The following is a 19864-nucleotide window of genomic DNA, read 5'->3' as shown; positions in this document are numbered from 1 at the left end:
AACATATGCCTTAATTTACATTTTTGTCTGCTGGTTTTATTATTGTTGTTGGATTGACTTCAAATCTTTATGAGAGAGGGAGTAGGGGTGTACCAATAAGAATATACAACAAAAGTATGAATGTCGTTAGAACTTGGAAAGATAGCGGTGGCTGAAATAAAAAGTGTTACACCAAGTTACAGTTTTGCTAGTCACTGTACATACATTCTTTTCCCACAGATTTGGATACTGCGGACAAAAATACATAACATTTGTCAGAAAAGTTTCCGGTCGAAACCGCATGCTGGTGTTTTTAATGGTGAAATTAGCTCTATTTTTTTAAGTAAAAAGTATTTTGGATTTTGCACTATAGTATGCGGAATGAAATACGAACTGATGCAGTAATGAGAAACAGCTATATTTTCGGATGCAACAAATATTGTTTTTCCACTGACATAGATATTGTCGAAATTTCCAAGAAAAACTTTTATAGGAAAGACTCATGTTCTTGACGATTGACCTGTTTAAGTTTTCAGGCATAGTGCGGAGGGCTTTTTTAATGCTAATTTGAGTTATTATTTTTTTAGCCATGTAGGCGATAATTAGTTCAGAGTTATATTTAGGTGTCCTTTTACGGGTCCCCAATGAAAAATATTTCCCTAATCCGTTGTACAAAACCGAAATGAATCTAGTGCAAGCAAATTTCGAGAAAGCGCTCATAGCCGCTTTTAATTTTCCTTTTCAACATTTAAAAAACTTTGGGTAAAGTGGTTTGCACTTATTTCACTATATCCCTGGCTCTTGCATAGTCTGTAATGTTTTTTTGCTTACTTTGCACTTTATTGTCATTATAGGCTATGCTTTTTCAGAGAGATCAAGCAATTTATGATTCTTGTTACGGTCTCACTTCGCTGCTATGTGAAACATGTTTTTTTCGCACTCATGGGTGTTCCTTCTACTGTTTTCCTATTCTTTAATGCCGACATTTCCTTTGTAAATTAAGTTTAAGTCTCATAGATAAAAAATGAAAAAGGACGTTACTTTTTGCGACACTGAGTTTCGGTATACAAAATTTACAAGCAAATTTTCAGAGTTCGTTCGCTTTCAAGGAAATTATTTAAGATAATTTTTAGTGGAATGCTTGTTAAAATTGCACAGTCCATTTTGGTATACTTAGTTCGGATCCTGTGTTTACCAGCATTTTTTAAAATCTGCTTAGAAATAGCCCGTATTTCATTCCGCATACGTTGTATGAGTCGAAGCCGTGTTTGTGAAAGACTAAAGTTCACTATATTGCAGTTGTGAATTTAAAAAAAGTATTTCGTCACTAGACACGAATAAAGGCGCGAACTCAAAAGTTGACCGCGAAATAAGGCGCATAAAAAAACTTCAGCGAAGATAGACTCTTAACATAGTTGACGGCGAAGAAAGACGCGTTAAAATATTTGACGGCGAAGAAGGACGCGTAAACTTATTTTCGCGGTCAACTATGTTTGCGGTTGTAATTGTATGTACATTCCGTAGAGTTTTTGGCGAATAATGCTGAAGTGACAGTCCTTGGCCAAGTATAAATCTATGATTACGCGTCTTTCTTCGCCGTCAACTAGATTACGCGTCTTTCTTCGCCGAAGTTTTTATTAAGCGCCTTTTTTCCTACAATTTTTTTTATGCGTCTTTTTTCACCGGCGAAAAGCCAGCGCACCTTTATTCGTCTCTAGTGACGATTCATCAAAATGTTAGACAAACTTTGAAATTTCGGCCCTACTCATTTCGATCTTTCGGGACCTCATTTGTACAGAAATAAATATTGTGCCAGCATGCTGGTATCTTATATGCTTCGAGCTTGATGGTGCTATCACTTGATGGCGCCAGCAAGCTGGCGTTGTGTATTTCCCCTTTACCGAGGATTTTGTAATCGAAATATTTTACTACCAAAAAACGTTACCAGTTCTTGTCAGCGCGATTCTAGGTACGTTGGTAATGCAGTTAAAATATTCAGCAATTCAGCTATGAAGAATTGTGGAAATTCTGGCATTGCATATTTCACGGGGCAATATTTTGTTACCAACTTATGAGATGGTAACAAAATTTACTGGTTACAAGAGTACACAGAATTCGAAAAGGGTTTAAAAATTTACAGGAACTTTATTTACCGGTAGCAAAATTTGTATTACCAGCGTAGAATATACATGTAAACATCAAGAGTAGTAGTGAACAATTTTCGACTATCATTAGCTACTAGTGTAAACTGAAACTCTGGTATTGGGCCAGTACACACTTTTAGAGTAAAATAACCTTCTTTTAAAATATGGATTTTATTATTTTCGGATGCACACTTTAGTGAGAGAATGGATCCGAAAACGACCGAAAACTGAATCCAAAAACAGATGTAACATCATTTTCAATTTCCATTTTCGAATACGTCTCCGAGTATTTTGTGGGCTAGTTGCCAATAACAATGTTTGTACAACTATACTTGTAAATTTGTAAACTAACTAGTACATTGAATGAAAATCCATATCATAACACGGATGGTGCAGAAAATTTAAGAACAAACATTTAATGGTCTCCTGATTCCTTGAAGCCGCATGCATATACCCACTTTCACGGTAGCTCCTCGTTCTTTGGAAACCTAAGAAATAGGAAAATCGGAGGTGCCTTTCCTTTCCAAAATAAAAAATTGTCCCACAAGCTTTTTTGGCAGTGTGTTACCGTATTTTCTTTCTTCTTCTTGTTTGCCGCTTTAATCGTGTGAGCGATTTTGGCACAATACAATAAAGCATGCGAGACGTTTCTCTTCTGTGCCAAGTCCTTCTACTAGTGATCCAGAGAACCGAGGAACCGGTTCCTTTAGAGAACGGGCCGGTCCAGTTCTTACAAGCACCGAAAAACGGCTCAAACGGAACCGAAAGTCGATTCCAAAAGAACAGAAAACCGGTTTCGGAAGAACCAAAACTCGATTCCAAAAGAACCGAAAAACGGTTCCGGAGGATTAAAAAAAACGGAAAAACTGAAAAACGGTACCAGAATAACCGAAACTCGATTTCCAAAAGAACCGAAAACGGTTCAGGGGAAGCGGAACTTGATTTCTCGTTGTTTTTAATGGCTTGAAATTCAGTTAGTGTACGTATTGTGGAGTTCTGAGTTGGCCTACCAAACTGTGTTCGCTTTGAGGCACTATGTCATATAGCCGCGATATATCCGATCCGACCGACTTACACAAACTTCGTTGTTTTCGAAGCTATCGACACTTATTATAGAGTTCTGAGTTGACCCACCAAATTTGATTTGGTTCAAGCCACTATGAGCAGCTGCAAGCACTAAAATAGTAGTGCGCACTTACGGGCACACAGAAAGAAAACTTCTATAAACAGCTTGGTATAATTGCCATGCCTACATACAAAAGAGCGTTGAGCTTGCGTTGACAGCTGGTTTTTTTCTAACCTGTATGTGTTGTTGACCGCTGTAGCCAAAGGTTTATAAATAACTTTTTACAAGGAACGCGACGAATTGCCAAATTAAATGTGAAATGTCATAACTGGGCACTTCGTAAATCACCTGAAATCTTTGTCAGATNTGAAATTTGTTTTGGGCACTTATTATAGAGTTCTAAGTTGACCCACCAAATTTGATTTGGTTCAAGCCACTATGAGCAGCTGCAAGCACTAAAATAGTAGTGCGCTCTTACGGGCACACAGAAAGAAAAGTTCTATAAACAGCTTGGTATAATTGCTATGCCTACATACAAAAGAGCGTTGAGCTTGCGTTGACAGCTGGTTTTTTTCTAACCTGTATGTGTTGTTGACCGCTGTAGCCAAGGGTTTATAAATAACTTTTTACAAGGAACGCGATGAATTGCCAAATGAAATGTGAAATGTCATAACTGGGCACTTCGTAAATCACCTGAAATCTTTGTCAGATTATTTTTCGGATGGTAGTAGTAATATCGGTTTGGTACAAAATCCATTTAAGAAGCATTCATAGATCTTCAGAGTACGTCGACAGTGAAACACACAATTGAATCTGTGCCTCTGAGAGTTTTGGATTAATGTTAATACCGGGGACCGACATCTGGTATTTCTTCGTAGCATTTCCAAAATATGTCTGTCACCAAATATTATAATATTATTCAAAATACTGGCTGCGTTTCTTTATAGATTCCAGGTGCGTTGAAATATACGTTAACATATCATCAGGAACGTTCTAAAGAATAAGTAAACAAAAAGTTTATTCCAAACGTTCAGAATGAATAAAGAAATGCAGCCACTATATGAGCAGCCATTTATTTTTTGTAGAAAGTATACAACTGTCCGAAGGTTGTAATTTTGTGGTATTCTCATTGTGAATGGGCATTTCGCACTGAACATATCCAAAAACAAGTAAGAGCAGCGCTGTCTTCGGCTATGCCGAAGGTTTCATACCTTTCATGAACATCTGAAAATTTTACTTTAACAGATTACTGCATTAGAAAAAATTTATATATTCACATAGATAGAGGAGATACATACATAAATCAAAAATCATATTTAAACAATCAGAGGTATGGAAGATATACCTTATATAGCACCAATCTAAGTGATTTTCACTGCTGTGAGATCGGTATGTAAACCGATTTTCTCAGTAGACTTTGTATTATTATTTATAAAATAGCTTACGAAATTTATCGACTTTAGCTGTCCAAATAAAGGAGTTTTACGGTAAAGCCCTATATCTGAACAATCAGTTTTATGGAGGCAATAAATATGTTATAGTGACCCGATCTATGTTAATTTTACTGTAAACTTTCTGTTGATAATGAGAGAAAATAGTGCGGAATTTCATGTTTCCAGCTGCATATATGGAGAAGTTATAACAAAGAATATCATATATGAACAATCATTTGTATGAAGGCTATAGGTTATAGCGACCCGATCTTCGCCATTTTCACTGTAACTATTTTTATTATAATGGGTGGGAATATTGCGAAGTTTCATGTTCCCAGCTGCACAAATGGAGGAGTTATAACAAAAAACCGCATATCTGAACAATCAGTTGTATGGGAGCTGTATGTAAAAGTGACGCGATCTTTGTTATTTTCACTGTAAGTATTTTGTTGATAATGGGTGGAAGTATTGCCAAATTTCATGTTCCTAGCTGCATAAATGGAAGTTATGGCAAAAAATCTCATATCTGAACAATCAGTTGTATGGAGGCTATAGGTTATAGCGACCCGATCTTCGCCATTTTCACTGAAAGTATTGTTTTGATAATTAGTGACAACAGTGCAAAATGGAGGAGTTATAACGAAAAATCTTATATCTGAACAACCATTTGTATTGGAGCTATAGGTTATAGTGTCCCGATCTTTGTAATTTTCACTCTAAGTTTTCTATAGATAATGGGTGGTAGTATTGCAAAATATCATGTTCCTAGCTGCATAAATGGAAAAGTTATGGCAAAAAATCGCATATACTGCCGGCGAGCGACTTGAGGACCTTGTTGCGGCTCTGTACTTTGTTGACAATAGCGGTTGCGTGCGCAGAGAAGGAGAGCAGACTGTCGAAGGTTACTCCGAGTATTTTGGGGTTATTCACCGCCGGAATTGTTGTATCATCGACGTGAATGCCCCGCGGTAGCCTGACTCCCTTCGTCCGGGTGGTGAACAAGATCTCAGAGCACTTCGTAGGGGAGAGAGTTAGGATCCTTGCAGTGAAGAAGCGAGAAAGCTCGGAGAGATACCCGTTTACTTTCGATTCATCAATTCCATTCCCAGTCGCCATGATAGAGCAATCGCCGGCGTAGGAGACAATCAAGACTCTCTGTGGTGGTTGAGGGAGCTTTGAAATGTAAAAGTTAAACAGTAGCGAGGAAAGGACACCACCCTGTGGAACCCCCTGTTTTATTTTTCTAAGTTTGCCCGATTTGTCTCTAAACATTACCGACCAGTGTCGACCACTCAGATGATTCGCCGACCACCGTTTGAGCCTCTGTGGGAGAGAGGAAGCCTCTATATCTTCTATTAGCGTGGAGAGGCTGACGGTGTCAAACGCCTTTGACAGGTCCAACGCTACTAAAATAGTTCTCTCACAGGGACGGTCGCGGTTAAGGCCACGTGTTATCTGAGTGTTTATGGCGTTAAGTGCTGTTGTTGCACTGTGAAATACGGGAGCAGCAAGGCCTCTAGGGTCTTCGCTACCGGGGAAAGGAGTGTTATCGGTAGATAAGAATCTCCTTTGTTGGCTGGTTTCCCTGGTTTGAGCAGTGAGACCACTCTCCCCACCTTCCAGATGACTGGGATGATGAGAGTGGCCATAGACATATTCAGGACCTCCGTTAGGTACGCTACTCCCGCAAGACCCAAATTTTTCAGCATCAACATGCATATTCCGTCTGCACGCATGGCTTTGGAGGCTTTCGCCTTCCCGATGGCCACCTTAAGTTGTTGGTAGTTTGTACAGCTTTCTGGTCACTCGACGCTTGCCGGCTAAAATAGCGCGCAGATCGCTCCGGGTCCGACGAAGCATGGTCGCCGAAAGAAATTTCGACCCTGTCGTCGTGCTTCGTCGGATTGGACAGTGACCTCACGGTTGACCAAAACCTACTCACACCAGAGATGAAGTTACAGTTCTTCAGATGCTCTTCCCACTTCTTCCGCTTATGTACGTTCCTAGTTGCCGTGTCCGCGTTGAGATCACTGATACGGGGATCGACCTGTCGAAGGATGTCACGCTCATCGGCTAGAACAGCCGCTTCAGCAGGGAAATTTGGACGTGGGTCCGTAATGCATCCTGCCGGTACGAAGCGAGCTGCAGCAGCAGTGACAACCCTCCGGAACTTACGTTCACCAGGGTGGACGTCGGTTGGTGTGGGAAGCGCAGCGAAGGTACTCTCAGTAAATTCCGCGAAGCCTTTCCAATCAGCTTTAGAAAAATTGATATAGGTCCGGTGTTCCGCGGAAGCAAAGTCGGTTGGTTTATCGATCGAGATGCAGATGGTCTGATGCCAAAGTCAGCATAGGTCGCCATGATACGCTGTTTATCAGACCAGCGCTGACTAGTGTTATGTCTGGCGAGCTGCAGCAGCTGCCCATAATCCTGGTGGATGCGTCGTCGTTCATTGTGCAGAATGTTGAATCGTCTATCTGCTCAGCCAAGTCTGTTCCCCTACGGTCGTTTGACAGGCTTGAGTGCCAAAGATAGTGGCGCGCATTGAAGTCACCTACTATCACACGGTTTTCACCTCTGAGGAGCGCACCTATGTCAGGGTGATATCCTGCCGGGCAGCAAGTGACAGGGGCTCAACATCGCCTGACCGGATAGCAACGATCTGACATTCTAGGGTGGTATCCCTGCGGTTAATGTCTGCTTCAATAAGACGACACTGCACGATGTGGTGCGTGATGAACGCTAAGCCTACACCATTATCTCGCTCGCGATCTCGACGGTACACGTTGTACCCGGCACAATTCAACAATGTTGAATTGCTGTCCAACTTCGTCTCTTGGACCGCAGCTATCAATATACCATGCCTTCCCATGAAGACGGTTATCTCCTCGATCTTGCTCTGAAGTCCGTTACAGTTGAAGGAGCTTGATGTGGTTCGGGAGACGTGTAGTTATGCGGGGTGTGAGGGATGTGTGTGGCCTTGCCGCCATTGGCTGTGTGCGCTGCTGTCGAGGTTGCCACCCTGTGACGGTAGTGGGTGGCGTCGCAGTTGGGGTTTGCGACCGAACAGCGCAACACGGGCCCTCGAAGTTCCTCGTCCAATCTCGCGGGGTGCGCAGACCTGAACATGCCCTAAAGTGGCACCAGCCAAGGCAGGTGGTGCACTGGACTGATGTCACATTACGGAATGTCCTGGTCTGACATACCGTGCAGAATGTAGGAGGAACCAGGAGTTGTTGGCGGTGGCGTGTTTGTGGTGTGCGGTTCTGTTTGCTATGTGGTCTGTCGTGGTTGTGGTGTGGTCTATTGTGTTGTTGTGTCGTGGTGTCTGTGAGCTGCTCAGGTGGACTGGGATTAGCCGTGGAGGCTGCTCTGTTTGATGTGCTCCACTGCCGATGTGTCCGTAGTCCTGAGCACATTCTGAGGTGACTCCACCCCCGCAAGCATTGCACTTGACTGAGGTGGAGTTGTAGTGTAGTCTTCTCTGGCATACACAGCAGGTGTCCTGAAAAAAGTTCCGCAAAATTTTGGGGGGAAAAAAACAAACAAAAAATTTTTACACTAAATTTAATTTTTTATTTTTAATTACTTTTTAATCAGAGTTCCTGACAGCAGGCAATAGTTCCACAGTTCCCTAACCAAATTTTCAATAGTCTTGTTAATTTAACCCAAAAAAGCTAAAAAACAAAAATCGCTTGCTAACCTCACGTGCAAGCCTTTATTCAGCAAAAACAGTTCTGATACGACCAACTTACAAGAAATAAAGAGTTCTACAGTTCCCTAATAGTCCCGAAAAAAGTTCCGCGAAATCCAGAAAAAAAAACAAAAAAATTACATACATTTTTTTTTTTTTGTAATTACTTTTTAATCAGAGTTCCTACAAAACTACATATCAAAATCTTTCTAAGGGCCGTCTTCTTAAGTAGTTCTAAAAATTTATCTGCCCTTTAAAAACAAATTTTGTTCTCAAAAAATATGTTCGAAGGGCAGATAAATTCTAAAATTCTAAATTTTTGTAATATTGCTCAATGGTTGAACCTTTGATTTATATTGTTTTTGTTAAAGAACGGACTATATTTTTATAAAAAAATAACTAAAATTAAATAAAGAAAAAATTGTGAAAACTTCTTAATATGTGGGGTGGCGGTAATTTTTTCGACCACTGTATTATAATGTACGTATCGTCGCCTGGGTAAAAGATTGCCGTATGTTAATTTCGGCAGGTTGTGGGAAATCGCGATTGAAGTTTGGAATGCAATTTCTCAAAAACGCGAGGATAGAATTTCTCCAGTCTCTGAAAATGTTACTAGTTCACAAAATTCTTAAATTATTTAATTTTTAATGTTTATTGTTAATTAGTTTTGAGTTTATGAAGGATTTTCTTTAGTAAAATTATGTCGTAATCGTCATTTGTTCACAATTTGGCAGCCACATTGTATGAAATACGACAAAATGTGATCAAAATTTCGACTAAATTAACAACACTTTATACGCAATATCTCGTAAACTAAAGGAGATATGGCTGCATCACTAACTAAATTTTTACTAAATCATCGAAAAAATTGTGGTCAATATCTCGGAAACTAAAGGAGATACCTAAAAACAAATAACACCAATCGAAAGACCTTATTTCAAAATATATTACTGCATCTATAACTAAAAATCGTCAAAACTGCGCTTACGACAATCTTTTACCCAGGCGACGGTATGCCAATGCCATCCTATAGGTAAGTAGGTATATTTTAGCAAAGGGCACATCAATACCTATTGAGCGGTAGGCTGCTTGTGGCGATTAAATAATTTTTGATCACCTGATTGGCTTATTGTATTGGCTATAGGATGGCATTGCCATACGTACATTATAATACAGTGGTCGAAAAAATTACACCCACCTCACATATTGAGAAGTTTTCACAATCTTTTCTTTATTTCATTTTAGTTATTTTTTATAAAAATATAGTCAATTCTTTAACAAAAACAATATAAATCAAAGGTTCACCCATTGAGCAATATTAAAAAAAAATGAAGCAAACTGGTAGAAATTACGAGCANAAGGTAGGCTAGTAACAATAATAATTTTTAGTTAAATCTGCACAAGTTATATATTTTAGCAAAGGGCACATCAATACCTATTGAACGGTAGGCTGCTTGTGGCGATTTTTGATCACCTGATTGGCTTATTGTATTGGCTATAGGATGGCATTGCCATACGTACATTATAATACAGTGGTCGAAAAAATTACACCCACCTCACATATTGAGAAGTTTTCACAATCTTTTCTTTATTTCATTTTAGTTATTTTTTATAAAAATATAGTCAATTCTTTAACAAAAACAATATAAATCAAAGGTTCACCCATTGAGCAATATTAAAAAAAAATGAAGCAAACTGGTAGAAATTACGAGCAAGTACCTTTTAGAATTTATCTGCCCTTGGAACACGTTTTTTGAGAAAAAAATTTGTTTTTAAAGGGCAGATATATTTTTAGAACTACTTGAGAAAACGGCCCTTAGAAAGATTTTGCGTATGCAGTTTTGTAGGAAGTCTGATTAAAAAGTAATTACATAAAAAAAAGGGTATGTAACAATTTATTTTTGTTTTTTTTTTCTGGATTTTGCGGAGCTTTTTTGGGGCTATTAGGGAACTGTAGAACTCTTTATTTCTTGTAATTTGGTCGTATCAGAACTGTTTTTGCTGAATAAAGGCTGCGCGTGAAGTTAGCAAGCGATTTTTGTTTTTTATCTTTATTGGGTAAAATTAACGAAACTATTGAAAATTTGGTTAGGGAACTGTAGAACTATTGCCTTGCTGCCAGGAACTCTGACAAAAAAGTAATTAAAAAAAATAAAAAATAAAAAAATTTAGTGTAAAATTTTTTTTTGTTTTTTTTTTTCAAAATTTCGCTGGACTTTTTTCTGGCCTATTAGGCGTAAGTTGATGGCATCAGAACTGTTTTTGCTGAAAAAAGGCTTGCTGCTTGAAGTTAGCAAGAGACTTTTGTTTTTTAGCTTTTTTGGCTTTAATTAACAGAACTATTGAAATTTTGATTATGGAACTGTAGAACTACTGCCTTGCTCTCAGGAACTCTGATTAAAAAGTAACTTTAACAAAAAACGCTTGCGAACTTTACACGAGCGGGTTAGATCGCCGAAACAACAGCCCTTCGTCGAGTACAACCCGAGTCATTCCGGTACGTAGAACCGGCTGTCGTGGGAATGGTCAATTTTCGCTAGGCCAGCTGCGCTGACGTCCCTAATTCCCTATTCGGTGGTGTGCGAACAATCGCATTCGAGCGGTTAATCAAATACATACTCGACTATCAACCGTTGCTAATCGGCTATGAGATTAACCGAGTAGGATGTTCCATTTTTAACAAGAGCTTTGCGATGACGAGCTCAAAAACGCGTCTTTATTTTATCGATTTCACTGGAGAATATTTTGAAAAATAATAAGATCACTTTTACTGAAAATTTTGTTTTCGTCTAAAAATATTTAGTGCCCCTCGTAATATTATAAAACGAGTATGTATGTAAGTACACTGGTTAAAAATTATGTAAAATAAGAGGAAATAAAACAAAAGAAAATCAAAACAATAAAATAAAATTTAAGAGATTAACAGCCAATTTCACGAAAGCGATTTAAGTGAAAAATGATTTTAATATTTTGAACTTTATATGGAAATTGACGGAATATAAGAAATCATTTTGCAGTTAAACTGCTGGCGAAATCGGCTATAAGTAAGTTAAGTTAAAATGAAGTTAATTTTTAAATTTTAAGTATGAAATATGAATAAATATTAAAATTAAAATTTTATATAAGATTTTATGCGTAAGCACACAAAAACCTTATGCACCAACACCAAGCCACATTAACACCAACATATGTATAATTTAATTTTTCTAAGCAACCACAAATTAATGGAATCAGAAATAATACTAGAACTGTTGTATAAAAACTTAATTTTCACGTAGCAATATTTTATCGAAAACCCATTTATCCATGAACACATCGCACATTTGATAATATCCAAAATTATTTCAACTTTGAATTTTGTGGAAAAACGCAATCAAAGTTCGATCAATTCACAGTTGGTATACCAAAATATAGATGGAAAGACACATACATTCTCCATTTTGGGGAAGCTAAATCGTCTGTTAAGCTGAACATATTCTCCTTATCAAGCTTATTAATTGTATGTTGAAATCACCAAAAACGTAAATTTTGAAGTACATCTGAATATTATTAAACATGCGATATGTACATACATATATACATATACATACATATGTATGTACAAAGTTAGCATTCTCATTTTAAACTAAAATTTGTTTAAGCAATGTTGCAGATTTGCTGATGGAGAAACACCTACAAAACTATTTATACTGGCATTCTTGAATGTAGTCAATTTTGAAAACAGCGCGTGATTTTACAAAAAGATTTTAAATTCATTTAGATCCTTAAAATACAAATTTCATGTCCTTTAACAATAATAATAAAAGCCAAAACTATTTCAAAATGTTTAAACCAAAACAATAATATCGAACACTTTAAATCGGAAGTTGAAAAATTCGTTTGAACTGAAGATCTTTACGATCAGTACATATGTTAGCATTTCTAATGCCTGCGCTTTTTTAATGAATTTTTAAAGCCTATACATTAGTGGAAATAGTAGTTGATCGTCACACGATGTTTAAAGGCACGGACGAAGGGAGCTTAGAATTTCTTTGAAATTTTTACAGTCTTACTTGTCGTCCCATGTCCGTCTGGAGTAGTGATCGTGTGAGTCTGGTGAGATGCGGCAAGCGCTCGTTTCATTAATATCTCGTTGCATTCCTCTGCAGTGAGATGAATCGGCCCGATGGGACTGAAATGCGTTTTAGCGCCAGCTGTTGTTAGAATGGTTTGTGACTTCGTGTCGACGATACCATTAGTCAGAGAATGTGACTGATCTGATTGATCTACAAGTAGGTCTAAATCAAAAGCAAATATTTTGTTTTGTTTTCAAACACTATTAAATATACTCGATTGGTGTGCATGGACTTGGATGCTTACAATTTTTGTCGCAGTTAATACTGAGCACTTGTTGTTGGTCTTGTTTCTTCACCACCGATGGTGTAGTAGTACCTGCAGTTATGACTCTGAAATAAAAGATAAATACCATTGCTATACTATAAATCAATATTAATTTTTAATTTGTTTTTTATTTTTAAGACATATTTTTACAAATTAAATATATTCCATAAGCGAACGCTCGACTTACCGTTGAGCTCCTGGTGCAAACGGTTCATTTACGACAAACATCCGACGAACAACTCCACCTTTCTGTGCTGTCAATCCCCCTTTAACATCTTTTTGCACAGTTAAAGCTCCATCTGTAGACAGTAGATATGGCATCTGCAAACAAATATTATTTTAATATGGATTTAATAGATATAGTAGTAGATTTGATGTGCATATATGTATGTATGTATGTATATATCATTTTCTATAGGTACAAAAGACCCTAAATGTAATTTTTGGGAGTTCGTAACACTAAACTAAACGGATCTGGTGATGGTGACTCTGAAAGGTATGTTGTTAAAAAGAACCCAAAAAATAATATGTGGTTTAATATGACAATGTCAGTGGCTTGGAGCACAGAAATAGCACTAAGAAACTGCCAAAATTAATAAAAAATTAAATTATACTTGTTGTTGTTGTTGTTGTTGTTGTAGCGGCTACTAAGCCCCGTTCGGGACGGTTCATCCATCATCGTTGTCGTCTATTTCAGCTAAGGGGAGGCCCAGGAAGTGTGCGACTTCCACAGGGGCTGTCCATAGGGACAGGGGCGTTAGCTGAGTGGGATTCTCAGGGCATGTGAAGAGGTGCCGGGAGTCATGTGGCGACTCTCCACATGCCGGGCAATGGTTGGGCACATCCTCGTTGATTCTGCTCAGGTAGCTGTTGAGCCTGCTGCAATAGCCAGAGCGAAGTTGGGCTATTGTTGTGCGGGTCTCCCGAGGCAGACAAAGTTCTGTCCCGTCCACGTCCGGTGGTTGTGTGCCTAGAACGGCATTCACAGGGCGGGAGTCTACATAACTTGAGACTGATTCCCTGTGAATGCCGTTGAGGGCCTGTCGGTAGGTTGTCGGGTCCAGAGGTTGTTTAATATACCTCTGGACTTCGTCTGTCAGTTCGTAAAGATGCCTCCTGACGTGCCGTGGCGAGGGCTCTTCCGCGAGCAGTTGTCCGCTGGGATGGCCACGTCTGTAGCTCCCAGCGAGGAACTGCTTGCAAAGCATTAAGTTATGCTCCTTTACCGGGAGCATCTGGGCCTCGTCATGAAGGTGATGTAGAGGCGTCATCAGGAGGCATCCTGTCGCGGTACGTAATGCCGTGTTAAAATTTAAATTATACTTATACATATCGTCGATGTTTTTGCAAAACCGCCCAACGGCACTCAAATTTTACAGGAGAGCGAAAAAACGGTTTATTCTTTGAAGGCATTGCCTTGATAGGCGGTATTTTCTCTATTTTACAAATCTGTTGTTTAATAACTGGGCGGGGTGATGGGCGGTTTTGCAAAAACATCGACGATATGTATTACTAGTAAAAATATTGTATGGGGGAGAAATCTGTCACGTACGTTATCACATTTTAATTCAAAGTTAAACCAATAACGAATTGCTTCTGATTAAAAATGAATTGGTTGGACGAATGTCAGGTCTCACATCATGGAAACATCCATATAGGATATATTTTACAATACGAAAAAATCTCACTTCAAAATTAAGTGTTTTGGATAAATTTGTCTTTCAGTGCACAAAGATAAAATATGGTTATGGTTTCTTACCAGTCACATTCATGAAAATAATAGTTACATAGAACTATGAAATCGAATCGTTTGGTATTTTATTGAAACGAATTTTATACACTAGTTATTTATCTATGTTAAAAAATATCTTTCACTGTTGTATAAGTTCCGAAGACAGTTATAATTCACAATTGTTCACTTTCTGTAGTAAAAGGTCCCACCAGTCCCAATGCAATGACACTATAGTATTTCTGCAAAAATTGAAAACATATGTCGCTTAATTTTCACCATGTCAAATTCAATGGCATTTGTACTCAAATAAGTGAAAGCACACTGTCAAATGGGATTAAAAACCGGTATTTCGATTGATTGCGATCAGGATAGATCTTTAGTCGTGTACATACGCTAAAGGTATGGATAAAGGAGATAAAATTGTGTCAAAATATGTCGGTGCTTTATCCAAAACTTAAGATGCGGTTAAACGTGGCAATGCAAGCGCCTTTTCTACGCATTTTGCTATCATAATGCGAAATCTAAAGTCTACTTTCCGATGTAAACAAACAGAGTCCTTTTGCAAATTTGCAGAAATCAGTTTCGAAAATAAAAATTGCAAGGCCTAATTGCAACAGAAATTAGGCAAATCACTTTCGAGAAATAAATTCAACTTGCTCGTGCTGGACTAGCAATTTTAATTTTTGTTGCAAGTGCTGTCAAACCAATCGAGTGTTGCCGTTCAATGCGTTTTTTGGCGAATTTGTATAAATATTATAAAAATGTGGAATAAAATATGAAAAATACGTGTAATTAATTGATTCTACTGATATGGAGTATTTAAATACTAATGCATTAGACATTTTGTGCCTGTTTTGTGCACATTTTAGCAGGTTTAGTATATTTTTCAGGTCATTAATTTTGTTATAAGCATAAAAATGTCTGGTAACATAGTTCAAAGTGGAGTGGTCGGCATTCACCATGTAAACAGACAAAAATTAGTATCGGGAAAGTTTGATTTTCAGAAATAAAAATTGCTTTCGAAAGCCACTCTACATGCAAGGTGTACTGCTCCTGCAATCTCTTTTGAAAATTCTTGAGTTTGACAGACTTGAAAAGGACTTGCATTTGCCGCGTCTAACAGCTACTTTACTCGTGTAAGTTGTCTTGCTCATGGCCTCAATAAAGTATGTGAAAAAATTCCCGAAAGCAATCAACAAGTAGACCAACTAATTGTCAGTATCTGTATCAAAAAAGTGTTTATGATGGCGCCATCACGCGTGGGTCTTTACCTGGAGGTACATACCTGGAAGCAGTTAGCTACTATGTATGTCAGATTGTTGGAGCCAGTGGAATCAAAAATTATTAAAATATCCAAAGAGTTATTGGATGACGAGAACCTTCGTCAACCGCTTATTTTTATTTCGTGCAATTCTGGTTATCTAATTACGTCTATTTAGACATAGGAATCATTCGCTTTATCACTTGCGACTCAAATACAGGGTATATCGGAAGTCAAACAGTTGCTTCAACAAAGTGCATATACAGCAGTGATAGAGAAACTTAAATCGGTCGCAACGGAAAACAAAATAAAAGAAAGTGCTGAAAAAATTTAAGAAAAAACTATTACAGCTGGTGGCAATTTGAAATATAGCATTAAAGAAACGTGTGCTTTTAAATACGCTCCGATTATGTCCGTTGAAGTGGAAAGAACTTTCTCTATGTTTGGCAGTATTTATCGTGGCGTCAGGCGTAGTGTTCTGTTTGAAAATTTGGCTTACTATTTATTTGCTGCAACAATCATTTTAATTAGAGTAATTTTTTTACTGTGACACTTTTAAACAACCTCGCCTTTTTTTATTTTAAGTCATATACTTTAAATAGACTTTTATCTGCTATTGCAGAGCTTCCTAAAGTAGGTTCCGCGTAACCCAAGGGTTCCGTAGAAAAGTCACCGGGGTTCCGCGAAATTAATTTTGATATGAATAAGCACGGCGGTCGGTTTGAGTTGCACCCAGAAATAAAAGTTCTATAAACAGCTTGACCGAGACGCAATTATCTATTTACAAGTATACATACATATGTACTGATAGTATGATTGCCGTACTGAGTGCCATACGTTACATAAGAGCGTTGAGCTTGCGCTTGACAGCTTGTTTTTTCTCACTGGTATGTGTTGTTGGCCGCTGTAACCAAAGGGTTATATACAACGTTCTACAAAGAACTCGATGAATTGCCAAATGAATTGTGAAATGTCATAACTGGGCACTTGGTAAATCACCTGAAATCTTCGTCAGATTATTTTTCGGATGGTAGTAGTAATATCGGTTTGGTACAAAATCCATTTACGAAGCATTCATAGACCTTCAGAATACTTCGACATTGAAACACACATTTGAATCTGTGTCTCTGAAAGAGTTTTGGGTTAGTGTTAAAAGTAAATGTCATGAAGTCGCTAAAAATGCCATCTTAACTTTGCTTCCTTCTATTACAACGTACTCTGTCAACAGGGGTTTCAGCTTACACTTAATACACAAAAAACAAATATTGTTCGAAATTAGATGCTACCCCAGAAATGTGCATACAGCTTTCAGACATTATATCGAACTATTTATATAATACCTATTTAACAACAGTGAAACAATTTCATTCTTTACATTAAAATTTAAAGTATGTATACTAGGGTGCCCATAGAAAATGCATTTTTTGAAATTTCAAGACCCTACCCCCTAATTTTATTCGTTTTTATGAGAAATATTATTGCCTACTTTTATAGATTTTGTAAAGGTCATTTAGAGGTCGCGACCTGTCGATTTAGGTCAGAAAATAGGATTTTGTAGCTTTATGGGTTTTTGAAAGACTGTTTTTTATTCGATTTTAAAGATCGAATATGATCTGGCAAGAGGATATATAGACTTTTAAAATGGTATATAATAATCTGTTGTCGGACTTGGCTTGTTGGGATTTTTTATCGGGTAAAATAAAAAAAATATGTCTTAATTTTTTAAATTTTGCCCATCGATAATTGCCACAATTTCAAAAATTTCTAAAATTAAATCTATTTTTAAATAGACTGATTGCTCATTTATGGCAATCGCATAAAAATTGTCGAAGTAAGGCGACTTTTCTTAAATATGACCTTGAATTTATATTGTTTATGTACCGGACTTTCATACTTTTTGAGCAGAGTGGCTAAGGGATTCATCAATATTTATTCAAAATTGATATATACATTCGCTTTTTAGCAAAAAAATTGGTTTTTCCAAAAAATTTTGGAAAATGGGGGTGGCACCGCCCACTTATATCATATACATATGTATGTGTATCTCCAAAACTACTTGACCAATCTCGACCAAATTTTATATACACATTGCGCTTAGCCTCCTTAACTTCCGGCTTGAATGTTTTGAAATCGGACAAAACCCACTCCTCCTAAAGTATAGCTAGCTTTGACTTTTTTGAAACTACCGTTACGTTGGTGGAGCCCGTGGTTTTTGTCCGAGTTTAAAAATTGGCGCTTAAGAAGCCTAATCGCAATGTGTGTTCCAAATTTGGTCGCGATCAATCAATTTGTTTTTGAAATACACATATATGATATAAGTGGGCGGTGCCACCCCCATTTACCAAAAATTTTTGGAAAACCCAATTTTTTGCTAATGAGCGATTGCATATATCAATTTTGAATAAATATTGATGAATTCCTTAGCCACACTGCTCAAAAACTCTGAAAGTCCGGTACATACGCACATATGAATTCAAGGCCGTATTTAAGAAAAGTCGCATAACTTCGACAATTTTTATGCTATTATAATAAGTTAGGTATCAGTTTATTTTAAAATAGATTCAATTTTAGATAGTATTACGTATTTTGAAATTGTGGAAATTTTCGATGGTCAAAATTTAAAAAAAGAGGCATTTCATGTCACCGCGGCCACCTCTGGGCGCGACCTCTTAGGATTTGCATGAAAGTTGAAGAGATTGAATGTCTAGGTCAGAGCTTCTTAAGGTGTGTTCCGCGGAACCCAAGGGTTCCGTAGAAAGGTCACCGGGGTTCCGCGAAATTAGTTTTGGTATGAATAAGCACGGCGATCGGTTTGGGTTGCACACAGAAAGAAAAATTCTATAAACAGTTTGACCGAGACGCAATTATCTATTTTCAAGTATACATATGTACCAGTGTTGTTGCGAATATTCGCATTCGCATTCGCAACCGCGGAACTTCCGCTTAAATTTTAACATTCGCATTCGCAATAATCAATGCGGAGCTTTTGCGAATGCGAATATTGTGCAAGTGCACCGATAAAACGTATATCTGGCAAACAAAAAATGTTAGCCAACATTTGTTTGCCTGTGGAGATGCTACGTTAAGACTGTCCCCTACGGCGACCTTCTTTCGTAATTTAAAGTCAAAGAGTAAGATAATAGTAGGTATATTTAAAAGATTACCTTTAATTAGGTAAGAATTATGTAACTATCGAATATTATTTGTCGAAGGTCTGTTGGAAAAACTGGATGCATCGCTGGTTTTTTTCTACTTTTTCTTAGAAAAGTATAATTATTTTTTATAAAACTTATTATTCTTAAGTTTCGTGTTTCTTTTTATTAGTCTTTTAGCGCGAAAACCAAAACATTTATTTTAATTTTGTGTAAATTGTCAAAATTAGCACGCATCGGAATAAAGATGAAATGATATGTAAATAAGTCGACAGCCAACTTCACATATTAAATAAGAATTAATCCAAGGTGAATTTTATATCTATTGAGGAGGGGGACTTGGCATGTAATATATCGTTATTATAGTATGGAAAGGGCTTAACTCACATCGTCGCTGAAATACAAAAGGTCGTAACTAACTAAAAATCCAAAATTAACTTTTTGATTGATTATGATGCAGTCCCCTCATCGTTTTAGGCAATACACAAATATAGTTAGTTGTAGTTTTTTGCATGTCAGCAACAATGTGAAATAGTACTAACGATACATATGTTGAAAATTTGCGTTCATTCGCCTCAAAAAATATATCAAAACACATTGAGCGCATGGAATGGAACAACAAAACGGATTTGATGGCTTATGGTACCGACGGCGGTGAGTAATTAATTGTGTCTGCCTGCATCTAGGAAAAGCCGAGTTCAACTAACTAATAAAAAAAACTAATTACTAGGTATTCATTACAGCAAATCTGAGACCTTTATCGTCCGTGATTCCATAATTCAAATTATTATAAAAAACACGGTTCCTTTTTAACAAAATTACAAGATTTTAAATTAATTATGCTGGCAGCCACGACTTTCAAAACAGAATTTTCTTCGAAATTTTCATTCCCAGAAAATCACATTTTATTTGCCATATTCACCTATTAACAACCTCGCTATAAGCGCACATTTTTCACACCAGTAACAAAAGACAGGATTCAAAATGAATTACAAAAACTAAAATCGAAAAACGCTGATGACG

At 37.4% G+C, this 19864-nt stretch overlaps 1 protein-coding gene across 4 annotated transcripts in view; it reads right to left on the bottom strand.

Moving 5' to 3' along the window:
• cg (zinc finger transcription protein combgap) overlaps nt 1–19864 on the bottom strand; it is a 58967-nt gene that overhangs the window by 31511 nt on the left and 7592 nt on the right. For 3 of the 4 annotated variants that reach the window (XM_017619907.1, XM_017619908.1, XM_017619906.1), the window contains exons 2-4: nt 12884–13017; nt 12676–12761; nt 12369–12593 (exon numbers count right to left, since the gene is read on the bottom strand). In XM_017619907.1, coding sequence (XP_017475396.1) covers nt 12369–12593; nt 12676–12761; nt 12884–13017 — 445 coding nt within the window. The remainder of the gene's footprint in view (nt 1–12368; nt 12594–12675; nt 12762–12883; nt 13018–19864) is intronic. The other variant, XM_017619909.1, reaches the window with a different exon arrangement.

This window comes from Rhagoletis zephyria, unplaced genomic scaffold (assembly GCF_001687245.7).
Source record: "Rhagoletis zephyria isolate East Lansing unplaced genomic scaffold, Rhagoletis_zephyria_1.1 Rzeph_scaffold_01993, whole genome shotgun sequence".
Taxonomy (NCBI): Eukaryota; Metazoa; Arthropoda; class Insecta; order Diptera; family Tephritidae; genus Rhagoletis; species Rhagoletis zephyria.
Note: the sequence above shows the minus strand (reverse complement) of the source record. Positions and strands in the feature narration are given on the sequence as shown.